Genomic DNA, 21671 nt, shown 5'->3' with positions numbered 1-21671 from the left:
ATGTATGCAGGGTCTCCTTCCACTACCTCCTCCTCCACAGAATTATGTATGCAGGATCTCCTTCCACTACCTCCTCCTCCACACAATTATGTATGCAGGATCTCCTTCCACTATCTCCTCCTCCACAGAATTATGTATGCAGGATCTCCTTCCACTACCTCCTCCTCCACAGAATTATGTATGGAGGATCTCCTTCCACTACCTCCTCCTCCACAGAATTATGTATGCAGGATCTCCTTCCACTACCTCCTCCTCCACAGAATTATGTATGCAGGATCTCCTTCCACTACCTCATCCTCTACAGAATTATGTATGGAGGATCTCCTTCCACTACCTCCTCCTCCACAGAATTATGCATGCAGGATCTCCTCCACTACCTCCTCCTCCACAGAATTATGTATGCAGGATCTCCTTCCACCACCTCCTCCTCCACAGAATTATGTATGCAGGATCTCCTTCCACAACCTCCTCCTCCACAGAATTATGTATGCAGGATCTCCTTCCACTACCTCCTCCTCCACAGAATTATATATGCAGGATCTCTTTCCACTACCTCCTCCTTCACAGAATTATGTATGCAGGATCTCCTTCCACTACCTTCTCCACAGAATTATATATGCAGGATCTCCTTCCACTACCTTCTCCACAGAATTATGTATGCAGGATCTCCTTCCACTACCTTCTCCACAGAATTATGTATGCAGGATCTCTTTTCACTACCTCCTCCTCCACAGAATTAAGTATGGAGGATCTCCTTCCTCTACCTCCTTCTCTACAGAATTATGTATGCAGGATCTCCTTCCACTACCTCCTCCTCCACAGAATTATGTATGCAGGATTAGTGATGGCCGAACGGTTCGCCCGGCGGTCGTTTCGTGGCGAATTTCGGCTGTTCGCGATTCGCCCGATCGGCGGACTATTGCCGCCGTTCGCCCGGCGGACTTCCGTGTTTTTACTGTATAAAAGAACTTTGACCTATGATGACACATCCATCATGGGGTACAGGACAGCCAATTGAGACATTACAGCACATGGACACTTGGACATTCCGCCTAACTTATAAATACACCCGATCCGGCGGCCATTTTACATTCTTTCTTCTGTCACTATAGGGAGAGGTTGCTGTGTGGAGCAGGGAGAGATTGCAGTGACCCAAATCGCTAGCTATTTGGTACACAAAAGTTCTTTTCAGGACTGGTATAGGTGTTAGGTGTATATAGGTTTGCTGTGCTACTGATTGTTGCAGCAGCCTGAGCGTCTTTTGTCAGTTTAGAGAAAGGGACAGGACGGTGTGTCTGCTGTAGGGACAGTCAGTTTAGTCATCATCATTAGCTGTTACTATCAGGTCCACAAAAGTGCTATTCCAGTTATTGTTCCAGTAGCCTCTGTTTTGTCAGTTTATATAGGGACAGGCAGGAAGCAGTTTGTGAGGCAGTGAGGGTCAGTTTAATCAGTAGCTGTTACTATATTAGGTCCACAAAGGTTCTTTTCAGGACTGGTATCAGTGGTATGGTAATAGGCTTGTACATGTATAATATTCTTTCTTCCAAATATAGAAAGAATATTATACTTGACTGCTGCCCTTCTGCTGCAGTCTGCTAATCATTCAAACCTACTTGTTCCACAAAGGTCCTTTATAAGGACTGGTAATAACCTGGTGTAGGGTTCTACAGTACATAGGGTTGAGTGAGGTACAGTCTGCCATTCTATAAGGACTGGTATAGGTCCACAATACATATGGTTGAGGTGCACTACTGCTGACCGCTGCCCTATACTGCAGCAGTCATTCATCGGTATAGGGACTGACGTACAGTATGCTAATCACTCACAACCTACTTGTTAACTTGGTCTGTCTAGGGTTCTATACTGCAGCAGTCCTTCATCGGTCTAGGGACTGACAGACAGTCTGCTAATCAGTCACAACCTATTTGTTCCACAAAGGTCCTTATAAGGACTGGTAAGGTATAGGGTACTACAGTACATAGGGTTGAGTGAGGTACAGTCTGCTATTCTATAAGGACTGGTATAGGTCCACAATACATAGGGTTGAGGTGAACTACTGCTGATCGCTAGGGATGAGCTTCGAGTTCGAGTCGAACTCATGTTCGACTCGAACATTGCCTGTTCGCCTGTTCAGCGAACAGTGAACAATTTGGGCTGTTCACAGCAAATTCGAAAAGTCGGAACACGCTATACAAGTCTATGGGAGAAATCTAAAGTGCTAATTTTAAAGGGTAATATGCAAGTTACTGTCCTAAAAAGTGTTTGGGGACCCGGGTCCTGCCCCAGGGGACATGGATCAATGCAAAAAAAAGTTTTAAAAATGGCCGTTTTTTCAGGAGCAGTGATTTTAATAATGATTAAAGTGAAACAATAAAAGTGTAATATTCCTTTAAATTTCGTAGCTGGGGGTATCTATAGTATGCCTGTGAAGGGGCACATGTTTCTGGTGCTTAGAACTGTCCCTGCACAAAGTGTCATTTGTGAAGGAAAAAAAGTCTTTTAAAATCACTTGCGGCTATATTGTCGGTCCCGTAATACAGAGAACACTCAATGAGTGTTCTCTGTATTAGCCGACAATTCATTCATTCATTGATAAAAAAAAAAGCGTGGGGGTTCCCCTAAATTCAATTACCAGGCCCTTCAGGTCTGACATGGATATTAAGGGGAACCCAGTGTCAAATTAAAAAAAAAAATTGACGTGGGGGTCCCCCTAAATATCCATACCAGACCCTTCAGGTCTGATATGGATATTAAGGGGAACCCCGCATCAAATTAAAAAAAAAAATTGACGTGGGGGTCCCCCTAAAAATCCATATCAGACCCTTTATCCGAGCACGCAACCTGGCAGACCGCAGGAAAAGAGGGGGGGACGAGAGAGCGGCCCCCCTCCCTCCTGAACCGTACCAGGCCACATACCCACATACCCTAAACATTGGGAGGATGCTTTGGGGGTCTGTGACCCCTCAAAGCACCTTGTCCCCCATGTTGATGAATGAATGAATTGTCGGCTAATACAGAGAACACTCATTGAGTGTTCTCTGTATTACGGGGAGCCGACAATAGCCGCAAGTGATTTTAAAATACTTTTTTTCCTGCACAAATGACACTTTGTGCAGGGACAGTTCTAAGCACGGGAAACATGTGCGCCTTCACAGGCATACTATAGACACCCCCCAGCTATGAAATTTAAAGGAATATTACACTTTTATTGTTTCACTTTAATCATTATTAAAATCACTGCTCCTGAAAAAACGGGCGTTTTTAGAACTTTTTTTTGCATTGATCCATGTCCCCTGGGGCAGGACCCGGGTCCCCAAACATTTTTTAGGACAGTAACTTGCATATTACCCTTTAAAATGAGCACTTTAGATTGTGAACGTTCGAGTCCCATAGACTTTAATAGGGTTTTAAAGTTCACACGAAGTTTAGGTCTGTTCGCAGGTTCTGGTGCGAACCGAACAGGGGGGTGTTCGGCTCATCCCTACTGACCGCTGCCCTATACTGCAGCAGTCCTTCATCGGTATAGGGACTGAGAGTTTTGTCACAGGGTCATTTAAAAAATGACAGGCAAAGGAAGAGGCAGGCCCTTCCGCAGGGGTGGTATACAGGAGTGGGTCATATTTCTACTGGGGCTGCTTATTATGAGGGGCTCCCACCATCCCTGTGCTGTGCTGACTTCCTCCTGGGCCTGCTTATTATGAGGGGCTCCCACCATCCCTGTGCTGTGCTGACTTCCTCCTGGGGCTGTACCTCTGCTGTGCATATTATGAGGGGCTCCCACCATCCCTGTGCTATGCTCATTATGAGGGGCTCCCACCATCCCTGTGCTATGCTCATTATGCGGGGCTCCCACCATCCCTGTGCTATGCTCATTATGAGGGGCTCACACCATCCCTGTGCTGTGCTGACTTCCTCCTGGGGATGCTTATTATGAGGGGCTCCCACCATCCCTGTGCTATGCTGACATCCTCCTGGGGCTGTACCTCTGCTGTGCATATTATGAGGGGCTCCCACCATCCCTGTGCTATGCTGACTTCCTCCTGGGGCTGCTTACGGTGCAGGTGTCAGTGATGTATATCACGGTGCTGATGTCAGTACTCTCTATCACGGTGCTGCTGTCAGTGCTGTATATCACGGTGCTGGTGTTAGTGCTTTATGTCACGCTGCTGATGTCAGTGCTCTCTATCACGGTGCTGTTGTCAGATCACTCTATCACGGTGCAGGTGTCATTGCTGTATATCACGCTGCTGATGTCAGTGCTCTCTATCACGGTGCTGCTGTCAGATGACTCTATCACGGTGCTGGTGTCATTGCTGTATGTCACGCTGCTGATGTCAGTGCTCTCTATCTCGGTGCTGCTGTCAGTGCTGTATTTCACGGTGCTGGTGTTAGTGCTTTATGTCACGCTGCTGATGTCAGTGCTCTCTATCACGGTGCTGGTGTCAGATGACTCTATCACGGTGCAGGTGTCATTGCTGTATGTCACGGTGCTGGTGATCATCTCCTGCACCCTCTTCTTTGCCTACCCTGGTCCCTGACCTCCCCTCTCCTCCATTGCCTTCATGCGCTCCACAGTCCTGAATTGTCACAACAATTTCCCATATAAAAAAAGAATGCTTGTATTTGTCGATCCCAGATTCACCTCATACATGTGTTATGTCATTGGCCATGTGGTGGGACTATGTTTGCACAGCTATTAATTATTTTGTGGCTGAAAATTTGACCTGTAGGTTTGCAAAGTTCGCCTCCCATTGAAGTCAATGGGGCCCCCCGCGAACGTTTCCTGTTTGCGAACTATCGGCCGCGTTCGCGGTCCGCGTTCGCGAAACGTCCCATCGGAAGTTCGTCCATCAATATGCAGGATCTCCTTCCACTACCTCCTCCTCCACTAAAACATTTTTGCATATATTGGAAGCAACTTCTGAAGCCACTCAATAGCAACCCTGAATTCCTAAACACTCACCATTCTTCAGCTGTAGAATTTCCTCTTGGAAACTTTTATCTAATGAGAAAATAGAAAATCATGTCAGAAAAGATCCCTTGACTGTTGGGGAGCTCAGAAAAGAAAATGCAGCTAGAAAAAAAAAAAACATCTAAAGGCATTATCAACAGATTGCACCGAAGTCTGAATATGGTAGATCTTTTCCTCGTAAAATATAAAAGATGAGCTTGCGCTTAGTAAATGGATACCCAACATGTCAAGCTTTAAAACTGTGTACATGGGGTAATGCCGTTGCTTTTAATGATTTCCTAGAATTTTATTATATTTTTTTTAACATGCTTTTTATTTTTTTTGTTTAACTTTATTATTATCACAAGGGGGCTAACAAGCCACTTATGTAATAGCATGGGCACGTTCTCTTTTTGGAGACATCGTGGGTCTATTAGAACAAAAGTTTCATAATCACCTCCAAAATGATTTCAGTAGGGTGTGCATTAACATTTGCACTTTGAGGATATTTTGCTGCGTTCTCTGGATGTGAGTCAAGTTCAAGCACAACAAAGGTAGAGGAAATATTTTATATCTGTAAGCAAGCGGGACCGTATGATGCCAATGGGTGCCTGCCCCAACCACATCCTTAGCAACCATTGGCATCACCCTGTCCATTCATCTACATGGCCACAAATGCTATGCTCATGGTGGGTGCCTGCAGCTGCTGCTCCCCTAGCAACCATTAATAGCAGGAAGCTGTCATGTTTATCCACAATGAACAACCTAAACCTTTTGGCTTACAGCTAGTAGACCTGTACAGGGTCCCATGATTTAGTGGTGGCCCTGTATTTCTTTCTACATCCCATACACGCCCCTTCCTCTTACATTCCTTTCAACTTCCCTCTTTACTACTCATCTCCTGAACCCTACATCTCCTGTGTGTATTTCACCCTAACGTCTCTTACACCCGTTTCCCTTACATCCCCTGCAAGCCCCCACACACCCTCTGCACACCTTCACATTTTCTTCCTGAATACAATTGTAGCGGATGACATTTGGGATCAAATGTCACTCGCATTGTAAATTTAGTTTTTAGCCTCAGGACATTAAAGGTTCTGAGGGGTAATTATTATAGGTAGGCCTAACACCAGTCTGGCCCGGCCATGTTTAGAAGTTCTAGGGTATAAAGTGTAAGCGCCAAACTTATATAGTTATTAAACTAAAAGTGAAACAAGGGAACAGTAAACACCAATATGTGCACACGCCTATAACAGATGAACACAACGTGACCCCAAATATGGGGATAATTATAACATATGATTGGAAAACCAGAAGTTCTGCCTGTTCATGTGAATGGTGAGGTGCACATGACAGGCCAGAACCAAGTCAGGTTGGATGTTTTGGTATCGGCCCTCTCGGAGCCAATCAGTGGGAGTGCCAGGCCCACAGAGGAGTCTGGGAGGGGTACTTAAACAGGTGTGGGTCACGTGTTCAGGGTTCTGGAGTTGTTTGTGAGACCCATTTGGTCTGTTCTGGTTCCAGGACTGGGGTAGCCCCGTGAGGGGTCCCGGTCACAGGGTGCTCGACATCCCCCAACATGTTCCTGTCAGAGGCCCCTGTTAGACCCATCTGGTCTGGGGTAGGGATCCGTCTGTTCCCGAGTCTCGGAGCCGGCTGTTCCGAGGCGCAGTAACTGAGGGAGGATTCAAAGTGTCCGGGTGTGCTCTTGTCAGCTCGTGGAAGTGACCGGGGGAGGACTCTTCGGAGGAGGGCCGGCAAGTGGCATCCTGAGAATTGCCTGGTTACTGGGTTGAGAAGAACATTGACGAATTCACACTTTTCCAGTACCATGGAGGAAGCGGGAACCATTCCAGGTACGGTTAGAAAAAGGTTCCTGTAAACTCTCAGCTGGTTGATAAAGTTTTGAGTCAACATGCTGACTGCCATGATCTCTGGCTAGAGGTCTGTTCAGCCTTGAAGTACCCAGCTGCGAGTGGCTACTCTCTGGGTGGAAATAGAGACTTTGTTAAACCTGCAGTTCAAGGTACCTGAGTTTTTCACTTGTGCCCTCTGTTCCCTAAGAGACTGTGTTTGTGAAAGTTTTACTGCAAAATAAACCTTTTTGAAAGCACTTCATCTGTGCCAGTGTGCAAGTCATTGGGTATCAACCCTGGGAACCCCTAGACACAGAGGAGCAGGCCAGGAGAAGGTAACCGGTAAGCCCATTAAGTCAAGGCCGCCCTGCAATGGGTTATGGCCGCTACACAATCATCAGTGTCCAGAGATGAACAAAACAGAAAAGAAAAATAAGGAGACATTATCACAATTTGTAAATTTTCAGGTTTGGTTCTGCCTCCTCTAGCCCCCCCAACCCCTGAATGCAATTATGGTAAATACATCCCTGCACTGCCAATGCTCAAATAGTAATACCGTTTTTTCCTTTTTTCTCTTTTTAGTTTCATGTAATAACCCAATTGATAATTATAATAGAGATACTCACTGTAAATGAAGAGGAAACTCACGAGGATGACCACAGTAATGAAGGCCAATATTAGGAGGACCCCCAGGATCAGTATCACCCGGTTCTTTGTACTCCTGGCAGCCGGAATCCCTACAGAGAGGATAGTAAAAAAATCCTGCGTATATCAGCCAGTATAATGATCCTCCAGAATTCTTATCTCACATAAAGACATTTTATATTTATCTGTGTTATGCAGTATATCTCTATCACATCATGTTATCTCACATCAATCAATATATTATGTCACGCAGCATACAGTATATCATATCTGGGTGTGGAATTTATACTGAAGCATGGCAACCAAGAGGTTATATCTGATTGGTTCATTTGGTTCCAGTACAGCAGTATTAGTAGACATATGTCCTATAAATGTAGACTCCGGTCCTCAGCTATAATGGATGAAGAGGATACCCCTCATCATAATAACTAACCTTTGGATGTTGATGTATTCCTCGTCCTCTGTACATTGCGATCACCTGTGTTGGCATATACAATGTCCTCACTAAGTGGATCTATAAAGGAACAGAGACCTTCATATGAAAACCTAAGATTCCAGGGAGAACATTCAGGCAATGCAATGCAGATATAATGGAGCTCTGTGAGAGCGATGTATACTCTCCATTCGATATTCCTTTTCCTCAAACTGGTGAAATCTCATCCTAGGCCATGGGTGCTCAACGTTTGGCCATCCAGCTGTTGTGGGATTGCAAGTTTCCTCATGCCTCTGCCCTTCGGACCCGAACAGCAAGCGACATACCTCAGCACCAGAAGAAAGCAGACGCCTTCAGCACATATTATAATTCCCTTTATAATATGAAAGAAGATGCAGGAACCACACAACCAGACCCAGACCTTATTAATGCCTTCTTAAAACAACACCAAATTTCCATCCCTACCAAATGAGCGACTAACCATGTTAAACAAACCCTTTACCCTAGATGATTTACTCCGCCATTGAATCTCTGCCAAACAACAAAACTCTTGATCCCGATGGGCTGCCAGGTGACTACTATAAGAAATACAAACTAATCCTAGCCCCATATCTTACCATATATCCCCCGGATACCGGCCCCCCACCCTATGTGAATGAGTATGAAGGCGGGTGGCCCGGCAGAAGAACCGAAGAGGGGGACAAGACCCCCGAAGTCGGAAGAAGAGGCCGGCGGCGAAGAAGAAGAAAGCCGGGCTCCTCCGCTAGCAAAAGAGCTAGAAGAAGATAGCGGAGGAGTCCGGTGAGAAGACCCCCGAAGACGGAAGACCCCCGGAGCTGTGCAATAAACTATTTTAACCCTTGTGTGTTGTGTTTTTTTTTACTTTTATTTACAGGTGAATGGGTAGGGGTACATTGTACCCCATACTCATTCACATAGGGTGGGGGGGCCGGTATCCGGGGCCCCCTTATTAAAGGGGGCTCCCGGATTCCGATAAGCCCACCGCCCGCAGACCCCGACAACCAACGGCCAGGGTTGTCAGGAAGAGGCCCTTGTCCTCATCAACATGGGGACAAGGTGCTTTGGGGTGGGGGGGCCAAGGCACCCCCCATGTTGAGGGCACGTGGCCGGGTAGTGTGCTCGGACAAGGGTCTGATGTGGACCTGGGGGGCCCCCACGCCGATTTTTTTCGGCGTTGGGGTTCCCCTTTAAGTCCATACCAGGCGGCGGGGCCAGCGACGTATCCTTCGTGGGCCCCACCTACCTGGAGACACGCTCGAAATGAGCGGACTTTCCTCCGCGTGTGTGGGCGAGTCCGTTCATTTCAAAAGTAGGGCGGATAGTACGGCGGACTTAGTACGCCGTATTAGTCCACTGAAAAAGTGCCAGGTGTGGGCAAGTAGCTCGTTCGGAAAGTCCGACGGACAGTCTGGCGGGAAGTCCGCCAGACTAAGTATGTCGGACAGACGGCTACGTGTGTACGCGGCTTAATGCTCACAAACCCTTCATCTTCCCTGGCTGCGGTACAAGATGTGCTGACACAGTTTGGCAACGTTTCCTATTATAAAGTGAACACAACCCAATGTCATATGCTGGACCTCAACATAGATGGTACAACACACAACCAGTTACAATTGAAGTACCCATATGTGTGGAATGATACAGGCATAGGTTACCTAGATGTTACTCTAACTCAGTGATTTTCAACCAGGGTTGCGTGGAACCCTAGGGTTCCTCCAGAGGTTGCTAGGGGTTGCTTCAGCATTGGGCAATTTCTGCCTCTCAGATAAGTTCCCACTCATTGATCTTTTTAGCTACCTGTAAGGGGGTAATTCTTCCCAATGACCACAAGTATAAGGACAATTCATCCCACTGACCATCACACTAATGTATCATGAGTTGTAGATTTCAAATTTTTAGAAGGGGTTCCCAGAGACCAGAGAACTATTATTAAGGGTTCCTCTATGTTGAAAAGGTTGAGAAAGGCTGCTCTAACTAAATAAGTCCACCATAGGACTGTACAAAGAAAACTATATACCCTTGAGATGACAAATTGTGTGAGACCTAGATAACCTAGCCCAATAAGAATTTTTATGGGCAGGCCAGCAGCGTTCAAAATGAAAATAGTTCCACAGCTATTGTACTTATTCTGACCTCTGCCTATTCATATCCCACTCTCCTACCTTTCCTCCTTACAAAAACACCTCAACCCTTATATATGGCAAAGGAAAACACCCCGCAGAGCGTACAGTATTCTCATCAAACACAGGTTAGCGAGAGGCTCTGGACTAGTGGAAATCAAAGACTTCTATCAATCTACAATCCTAGCACAGTTGAGAAGCTGGTTCTCATCAAATTAAAGGTACCCACTGGTGCGAACCTGAACAAACAATGGTGCCAGGGCACAACCTAAAGAACTGGCTATATAGTACAGGCCCTAGAGGCAATATCCCACAACATCTACCACTTACACTCAAAGCCGACACTCTTACCTGGTGGAAATTCATAACCTTCCAGTGGAAAATGACTCCCGCATCTTCACTGAAAATACCCATAACACTAAAGCGGATGATATCCAGCTTATGTCTTCCAGCATTGCTGGATGTCCCCCATAGATAGATAATTGACCTTCTATAATAGAGGTAAATTTAAATCCTTCCCTCAGCTGCAACAAGACTGGTTAATGGACCCCACAGACCTGTTCCAATACTTGAAAATTAGCCACTGTCTAGATAGGCAGCCACATCTAACAAAGGAAATTCCAACCCCAGCAATCACCAGACTATGGAAATACACCATCCACAGAGTCCATGGTTCAATTAACTCACACCCACTATTTATATGAAGCAATACTGTCCCCATCCAGGGCAGCTTACATCCACTCCCATAGAGCATGGTCTCCTTGGATGGACTGGTACTCGCACCACTTCCCCATTCCCCAATACATTACTTCTAAGTAATACCCATAGGTACTATTCCTCCTCTTCACTCTTCTTCCCACTTTAACTGTTCTCCCATCTCTTACTCTCCCTTCCTATTTGCTGCTTGTACTATTTGCTTGTACTTCAGAGCACTCACAAAGCCTTTATTTCAAGTATGGTTTTAGATTATTGCAGGTTACACTGGTTGTTTCCTTTTGATATATGCCGACTAGGGATGAGCTTCGAGTTTGAGTCGGACTCATGTTCCACTCGAACATTGCCTGTTCGCCTGTTTAGCGAACAGTGAACAATTTGGGCTGTTTGCGGCAAATTCGAAAAGCCGGAACACTCTATACAAGTCTATGGGAGAAATCTACAGTGCTAATTTTAAAGGCTAATATGCAAGTTACTGTCCTAAAAAGTGTTTGGGGACCCAGGTCCTGCCCCAGGGGACATGGATCAATGCAAAAAAAAGTTTTAAAAAAACGGCCGTTTTTTCAGGAGCAGTGATTTTAATAATGATTAAAGTGAAACAATAAAAGTGTAATATTCCTTTAAATTTCGTACCTGGGGGGTGTCTATAGTATGCCTGTGAAGGGGTGCATGTTTCCCGTGCTTAGAACTGTCCCTGCACAAAGTGTAATTTCTGCAGGAAAAAAAGTCTTTTAAAATCACTTGCGGCTATATTGTCGGCTCCCGTAATACAGAGAACACTCAATGAGTGTTCTCTGTATTAGCCCACAATTCATTCATTCATTGATTAAAAAAATAAAAAAAAGCGTGGGGGTTCCCCTGAATTCAATTACCAGGCCCTTCAGGTCTGGTATGGATATTAAGGGGAACCCCGTGTCAAATGAAATTTTTTTTTTGACATGGGGGTCCCCCTAAATATCCATACCAGACCCTTCAGGTCTGGTATGGATATTAAGGGGAACCCCGCATCAAATTAAAAAAAATTAAAAAAAAAATTAATGTGGGGGTCCCCCTAAAAATGCATACCAGACCCTTTATCCGAGCACGCAACCTGGCAGGCTGCAGAAAAAGAGGGGGGACTAGAGAGCGCCCCCCCTCCTGAACTGTACCAGGCCACATGCCCTCAACATTGGGAGGGTGCTTTGGGGGTCTGTGACCCCTCAAAGCACCTTGTCCCCATATTGATGTGGAGAAGGGCCTCATCCCCACAACCCTGAGCGGTGGTTGTGGGGGTCTGCGGACGGGGGGCTTATCAGAATCTGGAAGCCCCCTTTAACAAAGGGGACCCCAAGATCCTGCCCCCCCTGTTTGAAATGGTAAGGGGGTACAAAAGTACCCCTACCATTTCACAAAGAAAGTGTAAAAATGGTTAAATAAGACAAACACACTTTTGAAAAATTCCTTTATTAAAAATAAAAAAAAGATTCCAGCGGTGCTAATCCACTCTTGCTATCCAGCGACGGGTCTCCAGGGTCCAGCGATGGATGATCATATCCAGCGACGGGGGATCTCTCAGTCCAGTGCTGTCCATGCATCCGCCTTCTGTCTCCACTGCGGAGACACTGCGGGGATCCCAGCGCTGACGTTTTTTATATTAGGAGGGCGGGGCCACCCATCACCTGACCCGCCCCCTCTGACGCTGCTGAGAAAAGCTAAGGGGTTACCCGGTGACGTATGGGTGACCCCGCCCCCTCTGATGTAACGCAGGTTTCCGTTACATCAGAGGGGGCGAGGTCACCCATACGTCATTAGGGAATCCCTGGCTCCTCTTACCAGTGTCAGAGGGGCGGGGTCAGGTGACGAGTGGCCCCGCCTTCCTAAAATAAGAAATGTCAGCGCTGCGATCCCCGCAGTGTCTCCGCAGTGGAGACAGAAGACGGATGCATGGAGAGCGCTGTACTGAGAGATCCCCCGTCGCTGGATATGATCATCCATCCCTGGACCCCGGAGATCCATCGCTGGATAGCAAGAGTGGATTAGCACCGCTGGAATCTTTTTTAAATTTTTTTTTATTTTTAATAAAGGAATTTTTCAAAAGTGTGTTTGTCTTATTTAACCATTTTTACACTTTCTTTGTGAAATGGTATGGGTACTTTTGTTACCCCTTACCATTTCAAACAGGGGGGGCGGGATCTGGGGGTCCCCTTGTTAAAGGGGGCTTCCAGATTCTGATAAGCCCCCTGCCCGCAGACCCCCACAACCACCGCTCAGGGTTGTGGGGATGAGGCCCTTCTCCACATCAACATGGGGACAAGGTGCTTTGAGGGGTCACAGACCCCAAAAGCATCCTCCCAATGTTGAGGGCATGTGGCCTGGTATGGTTCAGGAGGAGGGGGGCGCTCTCTCCCCCCCTCTTTTCCTGCGGCCTGCCAGGTTGCGTGCTCGGATAAAGGGTCTGGTATGGATTTTTAGGGGGACCCCCACGTCAAATTTTTTTAAAAATTTGATGCGGGGTTCCCCTTAATATCCATACCAGAACAGAAGGGTCTGGTATGGATATTTAGGGGGACCCCCACGTCAATTTTTTTTTTTAATTTGACACGGGGTTCCCCTTAACCACTTAAGGACTGCCGCATGCCAATGTACGTCATCACAATGGCATGTACAGGCACAAGCATGTACATGTACGTGCTTGCCTTCCAGCGGGTGGGGGGTCTGTTTTGCTTCAGGAGCGATCCGGGATGAGGGGATGGCCGTTGGTTGGTTTCTGGCCATCCCCTCTCGATCGCTCCTGGCGAATGAGAAGCTTCCTCCCACTGTGTATAGTAAACACAGGCAGGGAGGAAGTGATGTCATTCTCCTCGGGCGGTCTTTTTGAACGGACTACAAGGAGAAGTGAAAGTAAGTGTGCACCAACACTACACTAACATGTAGGCACACATAGGCACACAAACCCCCCCCCGATCATCACCCCCCGATCGCCCCCCGATCCCCCCCGCCCCCCCTCCCAGTCACAGTGTCACTGATTGCAGTGATCATTTATTTACTGCTCACTGCATTCAGTGTCAGTTGTGACAGTAAAAACTCTCAGGGCAGTTAGTGTTAGGTCCAGGGTAGCCCCCTACCACCCCCAAATAAAGGTTTAACCCCCTGATTGCCCCTAGAGTTAACCCTTTCACCCCCTTTTGCCAGTGTCACTAAGCAATAATTTTTCTGATCGCTGCATTCGTGTCACTAGTGTCGCTAGGTAGCTAGTTATTTTTTTAGGTTCACCGCCAGGTTTTTATAGCGCTAGGTACCCCCATATACTACCCAATAACGATTTTAACCCCCTGATTGCCCCTAGTTAACCCTTTCACCCCCTTTTGCCAGTGTCACTAAGCGATCATTTTTCTGATCGCTGCATTTGTGTCACTAGTGTCGCTAGGTAGCTAGTTATTTTTTTAGGTTCACCGCCAGGTTTTTATAGCGCTAGGTACCCCCATATACTACCCAATAATGATTTTAACCCCCTGATTGCCCCTAGTTAACCCTTTCACCAGCGATCACAGTATAAGTGTCACTGGTGACGCTGGTTAGCCAGTTAGTTATTTAGGTTCCCCGTCAGGTTTTTATATAGTGCCAGGGACCCCCATATACTACCTAATAAAAATTTGAACCCCCTGATTGCCCCTAGTTAACCCTTTCACCAGTGATCACCGTATAAGTGTTACGGGTGACTCTGGTTAGTTTGATTTTTATAGCATCAGGGCACCCACCATTTATTACCCAATAAAGGTTTAACCCCCTGATCACCCGGGGGGTGATATCAATTAGGTTTTAGGGTCAGGGTCTGCGTCGCCCCAGGCAGCGCTAGGTTAGTGCCAGTACCGCTAACACCCACGCGCAAAGCTTGCACCTCCCGTAGTGGTATAGAATCTGAACAGATCAATATCTGATCTGATCAGATCTATACTAGCGTCCCCAGCAGTTTAGGGTTCCAAAAAAACGCATTGGTAGCGGGATCAGCCCAGATACCTGCTAGCACCTGCATTTTGCCCCTCCGCCCAGCCCACCCAAGTGCAGTATCGATCGATCACTGTCACTTACAAAACACTAAACACATAACTGCAGAGTCAGGCCTGATCCCTGCGATCGCTAACAGTTTTTTTGGTAGCGTTCTATATTTAAATCCGGAAGGCAGTGCTTGGTTTTCGGGGTCCCATACGTGGCTAGGCTCCCAAAAAGTCCCCCACATGTGGTATCCCCATACTCGGGAGAAGCAGCAAAATTTATTTTGGGGTGTAATTTCACATATGCCCATAGTATGTGTGAGCAATATATTATTTAGTGACAACTTTGTGCAAAAAATAAAAAATAAAATTGTAATATTCCTGCAACTTGTGGCAAAATATAAAATATTTCATGGACTCAACATGCCTCTCAGTAAATAGCTTGGGGTGTCTGCTTTCCAAAATGGGGTCATTTGGGGGGGTTTTGTGTTATTTTGGCATTTTATGGCCTTCGAAACTGTGATAGGTAGTGAGGAGTGAAATCAAAAATTTGCACTCTTAGAAATCCTGAAGGCAGTGATTGGTTTTCGGGGTGCCGTACACGGCTAGACTCCCAAAAAGTCCCACACATGTGGTATCCCCGTACTCAGGAGAAGCAGCAAAATATATTTTGGGGTGCAGTTCCACATATAACTATGGCATGTGTGAGCAATATATCATTTAGTGACAACTTTTTGTAAACCTTTTTTTTTTTTTTGTGTCATTATTCAATCACTTGGGACAAAAAAAATATTCAATGGGCTCAACATGCCCCTCAGCAATTTCATTGAGGTGTCTACTTTCCAAAATGGGGTCATTTGGGGGGGGGGGGGGGGTTTGTACTGCCCTGCCATTTTAGCACCTCAAGAAATGAGATAGTCAGTCATAAATTAAAAGCTGTGTAAATTCCAGAAAATGTACTCTAGTTTGTAGACGCTATAAATTTTGCGAAAACCAATAAATATACACTTATTGACATTTTTTTTTTTACTAAAGACTTGTGGCTGAATACATTTTGCCCTAAATGTATGACTAAAATTGAGTTTATTCGTTTTTTTCTTATAACAAATATAGAAAATATCTTTTTTTCTCAACATTTTCGGTCTTTTTCCATTTATATCACAAAAAATAAAAATCGTAGAGGCAATCAAATACCATCAAAAGAAAGCTCTATTTGTGGGAAGAAAAGGACGCAAATTTCGTTTGGGTACAACATTGCATGACCGCGCAATTACCAGTTAAAGCAGTGCAGTGCAAAATTGTAAAAAGACCTCTGGTCCTTAGGCTGAAAATTGGTCCGGGGCTGAAGTGGTTAATATCCATACCAGACCTGAAGGGCCTGGTAATTGAATTTAAGGGAACCCCTGCGCTTTTTTTTTTTTTTTTTTTAAATCAATGAATGAATGAATTGTCGGCTAATACAGAGAACACTCATTGAGTGTTCTCTGTATTACAGGAGCCGACAATATAGCCGCAAGTGATTTTAAAAGACTTTTTTCCTGCAGAAATTACACTTTGTGCAGGGACAGTTCTAAGCACGGGAAACATGCACCCCTTCACAGGCATACTATAGACACCCCTCAGGTACCACATTTAAAGGAATATTACAATTTTATTGTTTCACTTTAATCATTATTAAAATCACTGCTCCTGAAAAAACGGCAGTTTTTAAAACTTTTTTTTGCATTGATCCATGTCCCCTGGGGCAGGACCCGGGTCCCCAAACACTTTTTAGGACAGTAACTTGCATATTAGCCTTTAAAATTAGCACTTTAGATTGTGAACGTTCGAGTCCCATAGACTTTAATAGGGTTCTAAAGTTCACATGAAGTCTGTTCGCAGGTTCTGGTGCGAACCGAACAGGGGGGTGTTCGGCTCATCCCTAATGCCGACTACATTGTGGTCATACCTTTTGGATTGCTCTGTGTATCCATGCTTTACCGTTATGTTATGCAGACATCCCAACCTACAAAAACTAATTTCAGGGAGGTGGCACTTCGTACCCGCAACACCCCCCCCCCCCCCCACGGCAAAATATTTTTTTATATCATCTTTTTTAATATTTTTCCACAGTGCTTCTGGGGAAGGGAGTGGGTGCTAGGTGGCAGTGGACGGTGCCAGTAGTTTTTTTATTTTTAATAATTCATTTTTTTTCACAATGCCTCTTTTTTTTTTGGGGGGGGGTGTTGCAGTGGACAGTGTTGGTAGGGCAGGGCAGAGTGGCGTCAGTAGTTTTTTTGTTTTTTGTTTTTTTTGGGGGGGGGGCTTTGATGAGATGTCAGCATGTACACTTGTTAATTTTTTTTATTTCAAAGCCGATATATATATATATATATATATATATATATATATAGATCTTCTCTGAAATACAGTAACAAACATAAGGAATAAACAAACTGTGTGTGTGTGTGTGTGTGTTTGTTCTCTAGCATTTGAGAATTCTCCCATTAAAACCAATGCAATATGGTCCACCACAAAATGGCTGCCAGCTGGAGCCCTAAGGCCAGATTGTTTAGTGTTGATGGGGATGCTAGGAGCGGAAGCTGTTTGTGGAGATGTCTGCGGGGGACAGAGTCGGTCTTCACAGCTGTTCCCCGCCACACTGATCATTCCCGGGAGATCAGGAGGCGCTTGCGGGTGTGCGGAATTCGCTGCAGTAATGCGGGAGTCTCCTGCACCTCGCGGGAGACTTGAGATGTCTGTGTTATGTACTTCAAAATTTTCTCAATAAAAATGTATTGAAATGAAAAAAAAAAAAAGAAAGAAGGATAGAAAAAAGCGAGGGGGGTGGAGGGAGGAAAAAAAAGGATAGAAAGAAGTGCCAGCAATCAGTGCCCATTAGTGTTGACCATCAGTGCCACCCATCAATGTCCATCAGTGTTGACCATCAGTGCCACCCATCAATGCCCATCAGTGTTGACCATCAGTGCCACCCATCAATGTCCATCAGTGTTGACCATCAGTGCCACCCATCAATGCCCATCAGTGCTGCCTATCTGTGCCACCTATTAGTGCCCATAAGTGCTACGTCATCAATGCCCACCAGTTCAGCCTATCAGTGCCCATCAGTGCCGCCTCATCAGTGCACATCAGTGAAGGAGAAAAAATGACTTATTTACAAAATTTACTGACAAACTAAGAAAAAAAAATTGTATTCAAAATATTCTGTCTTTTTTTTGTAAAAAATAATAAACCCGGCAGCGATTAAATACCACCAAAAGAAAGCTTTATTTCGATGAAGAAAATAATAAAAATGTAATTTGGGTACAGTGTTGCACGACCGTGCAATTGTCATTCACAGTGTGACAGCGCTGAAAGCCGAAAAATGGCCTTGGCAGGAAGGGGGTAAAAGTGCCCGCTAGTCAAGTGGTTAAACTCAATGGACTTTTCTTTTAACCTAACCAACTATTTACAGTAACTGATGGCATCAATATGATTTTTTTTTCTTTACTCTAATTAAAAAGACTTAAATTATTTCATGGGAATATTTAAGGATATTACATGTTATTTTTGCCGAGTCTCCCCCCCCCCCCCCCCAATATTAATCAATGGTCACATCTACCACCTACCTGTTTCCATCTCCAGTTTCTGAGCTCCTCTCATTGTACGATGCGGTCAAACCCGATTCCGATCTGCGTCTTCAACATATGTTGTTTTTTTTATAATCTTCTTAAAAGAAGGTGTTGCCCTGCTTTTTTTTTTTTTTTTTTTAATTTCGCAAACTTTAAAAAAAAAAAAAGCCAAAAATAAACAAAGGGGAAGTGTGTGAATTCCTGCAATATTCTGTATAATATTACTGCAGAAAAATGTCTTCCGCTCGTGAACATGATATGTTATCTCAGCGGGTTCTGCACTCTGATTGGTTTATAATAAATGATCGTGCATTACTCCTCATCATAAATAACAATCAAGAAATAGATAGAGTTGCGCTGTCCCTTTAAATCATAAATATTTATAAAACATTCATATAATGAAAATAATAATATGAGCCAAGTGAAAAAAATGTCATCCAAGAGATTAATTAGGAGCTCCCACACCGTGTGATGTAAATACCGTCCAATAAAAAATGGTGCCGGGGCTTCTCTCTTCCACCTAATCCACACACAAAGCCCCTTAGCAGATCCCCGGACCTTGTGATCGCTCTCAATGGGGGGGATTTACTAAATCTGGAGAGTGAAAAATCAGGTGCAATTCTGCATAGAAACCAATCAGCTTCCATGTTTTATTGTCAAAACTTAAAGGGGTTGTAACCCCCTCGTGTTTTTGCACCTTAAAAAAAAAAACGTACCTGACCCCCTGTAAATTTCTTTGCCAGAAACGCGCTCTTCCCTCTCTACTCGGTGTTCTCGGCTCTTGATTGGATAGATTGGTAGCAGAGCAGCCATTGGCTCCCGCTGCTGTCAATCAAATTCAATGATGCAGGCGCTGAGGGGGGGGGGGGGGGGGACAGGCGATGGGCAAGTCCGGCATTCTTCGTATCTATGGACGCCAAATAATGAATGAATTCATGTTCTTCAAATAGTCCAAATAAACTGATCCAGTGCCATCAAATGAAGCTAAGTAAAATGTGGCTTGCTTGATCTTCATAAATCCTCAAAAGTACTTATATTAGTTCCCCTCAGTGCTCCCCCATTAGGTATGCACTCCCCTCATGAAGTGTGACCTCACAGTGTGAGGATTTATGAAGATCAAACAAGTCACATTTTACTGGATCAGTTTATTTGGACTTTTTGAAGAAGAACGATAATTCATGTATTGGCACCAGTGGCGGCTGGTGCTCACAATTTTTTTTTTTTGGGGGGGGCGCAAACAAACTGAAAAGAAAAACCCATCAAACGCTCCCACTGAGCCATCAAATGTTCCCACCGTGCCCATCAAATGCTCCCACTGTGCCCATCAAATGCTCCCGCCGTGCCATCAAATGCTCCCACTGTGCCCATTAAATGCTCCCGCCGTGCCATCAAATGCTCCCACTGTGCCCATCAAATGCTCCCACCGTGCCCATCAAATGCTCCCGTCGTGCCCATCAAATGCTCTCACTGTGCCATCAAATGCTTCCATCGTGCCCATTAAATGCTCCCACCGTGCCCATCGAATGCTCCCACCGTACCCATCAAATGCTTTCACCGCGCCATCAAATGCTCTCACTGTGCCATCAAATGCTGCCACCGTGCCCATCAAATGCTTTCACCGTGCCCATCAAATGCTCCTGCTGTGCCCAGCAAATGCTCTCACTGTGCCATCAAATGCTCCCACTCTGTCATCAAATGCTCTCACCGTGCCATCAAATGCTCCCAATGTGCCATCAAATGCTCCCACCGTGACGTCAAATGCTCTCACTGTGCCCATCAAATGCTCTCACTGTGCCCATCAAATGCTCCCACTGTGCCCATGAAATGCTCCCGGCGTGCCATCAAATGCTCCCACCATGCCCATCAAATGTTCCCACTGTGCCATCAAATGCTCTCACCGTGCCATCAAATGCTCTCACTGTGCCATCAAATGCTCTCACTGTGCCATCACATGCTCCCACTGTGCCATCAAATGCTCTCACCATGCCATCAAATCTCCGCAATTACTAGTAAAAACAATAGAAATAAATATAAGTCCCTAAATCTATCCCATAGTTTGTAGATACAATATATTTTGCACAAAACCAATCAATATACGCCTATTGCAATTTTTACCAAAAATATGTATATATATATATTGGCCTAAACTGATGAAGAAAATTTTTTTTTTTACATTTTTTTGGCGATTTTTTTTATAGCAAAAAGTAAATAATATTGTTGTTTTTTCAAAATTGTCTCTCTTTTCTTTTCTTTTTCTTTTTTTTTGTACATAGCACAAAAAATAAAGACTGCAGAGGTGATCAAATACCACCAAAAGAAAGCTCTATTTGTGGGGAGAAAAAAAGGACATCAATTTTGTTTTGGTACAACGTCGCACGACTACACAATTGTCAGTTAAAGTGATGCAGTGCCATAACGCAAAAAATGGCCTTGTCAGGAAGGGGGTAAATCCTTCAGGGGCTGAAGTGGTTAACTAGTTAATGTAACTTTTGTAACCCTGGTATTGTTGTGTTGTAGTGTTTGGCGCCATCTAGCGGCCAAATACTGAAAGTGAACTTAAATTATATTTGGCTTTCAAACATTAAACTATTTACAGGAAGTGACTGTTATTTACATTGGAGAGTTGACGCATTTACCCAGGATGCTGAGTGACCTACCCATGGAACCCTCTCCTGCATTGCATGCCGGGTAGGAGATAAAAGGACCCTGAGCAGCCATTTTAGGTCTCTTGGGAACGCATGGCCTGACTGTGAGGACTTGTGCAGAGGCCTCCCGGAGGAAGCAACCTATTGCCTATGCGGAGCGCAACCGTGCTGGGACCTGAAGTGCCAGCGACACAGGGATCGGATTGAGAGGATCCAGAGACACTCGTTTGAGCATCGGAAGACCAGGTCCACCCATCAGAACGGGATGGAGTGACGGAGCCGGCTGACACAGAAGCAAGCTGCAGCTACCGGACCAAAGTTACCATACCAAGGTTCCGATCCAGTTGGTGAGCGGGTTGCTACCCACCATTTTCTAAACCATTGCACCTAGTCAGACTTATATACAGGCCTCACTGGGATACTTAGTCCCACGGAGGAGGAGTATAGCAACTGACGCTGGGCAGGCATAAGGCCTACTTACTATCACACTTCAGGCACTGTATTATATTTGTGGAAACAACACTAGAATCATTTCTAATTCAACGTCAACTGCTTTAACCTTGGATTACAAATTTATATGGAGTTAACCTTGCTATGACCTTGCTATGACATATAACTTTTGTAACTGTTTTATCGAAGTTTATTAACCACTTGGTGTCGGGTGGACGTCCTGGGACAGCCTCAACTTTCCGGGGGTATAT

General features: G+C 45.1%; 1 protein-coding gene across 1 annotated transcript in view; it reads right to left on the bottom strand.

Moving 5' to 3' along the window:
- Positions 1-18356, bottom strand: part of LOC143962524 (asialoglycoprotein receptor 2-like) — a 46592-nt gene extending 28236 nt beyond the window's left edge. The window contains exons 1-4 of the mRNA XM_077471798.1: positions 18323-18356; positions 7889-7969; positions 7437-7547; positions 4967-5005 (exon numbers count right to left, since the gene is read on the bottom strand). Coding sequence (XP_077327924.1) covers positions 4967-5005; positions 7437-7547; positions 7889-7969; positions 18323-18356 — 265 coding nt within the window. The remainder of the gene's footprint in view (positions 1-4966; positions 5006-7436; positions 7548-7888; positions 7970-18322) is intronic.
- Positions 18357-21671: the final 3315 nt, after the last annotated feature.

The sequence above is a fragment of the Lithobates pipiens genome, unplaced genomic scaffold (assembly GCF_037356315.1).
Source record: "Lithobates pipiens isolate NorthernLeopardFrog02 unplaced genomic scaffold, aLitPip1_a1.2 Scaffold_8, whole genome shotgun sequence".
Classification (NCBI taxonomy): Eukaryota; Metazoa; Chordata; class Amphibia; order Anura; family Ranidae; genus Lithobates; species Lithobates pipiens.
The sequence above is the reverse complement of the archived record's forward strand: the minus strand, read 5'-3'. Positions and strand labels throughout refer to the sequence as shown.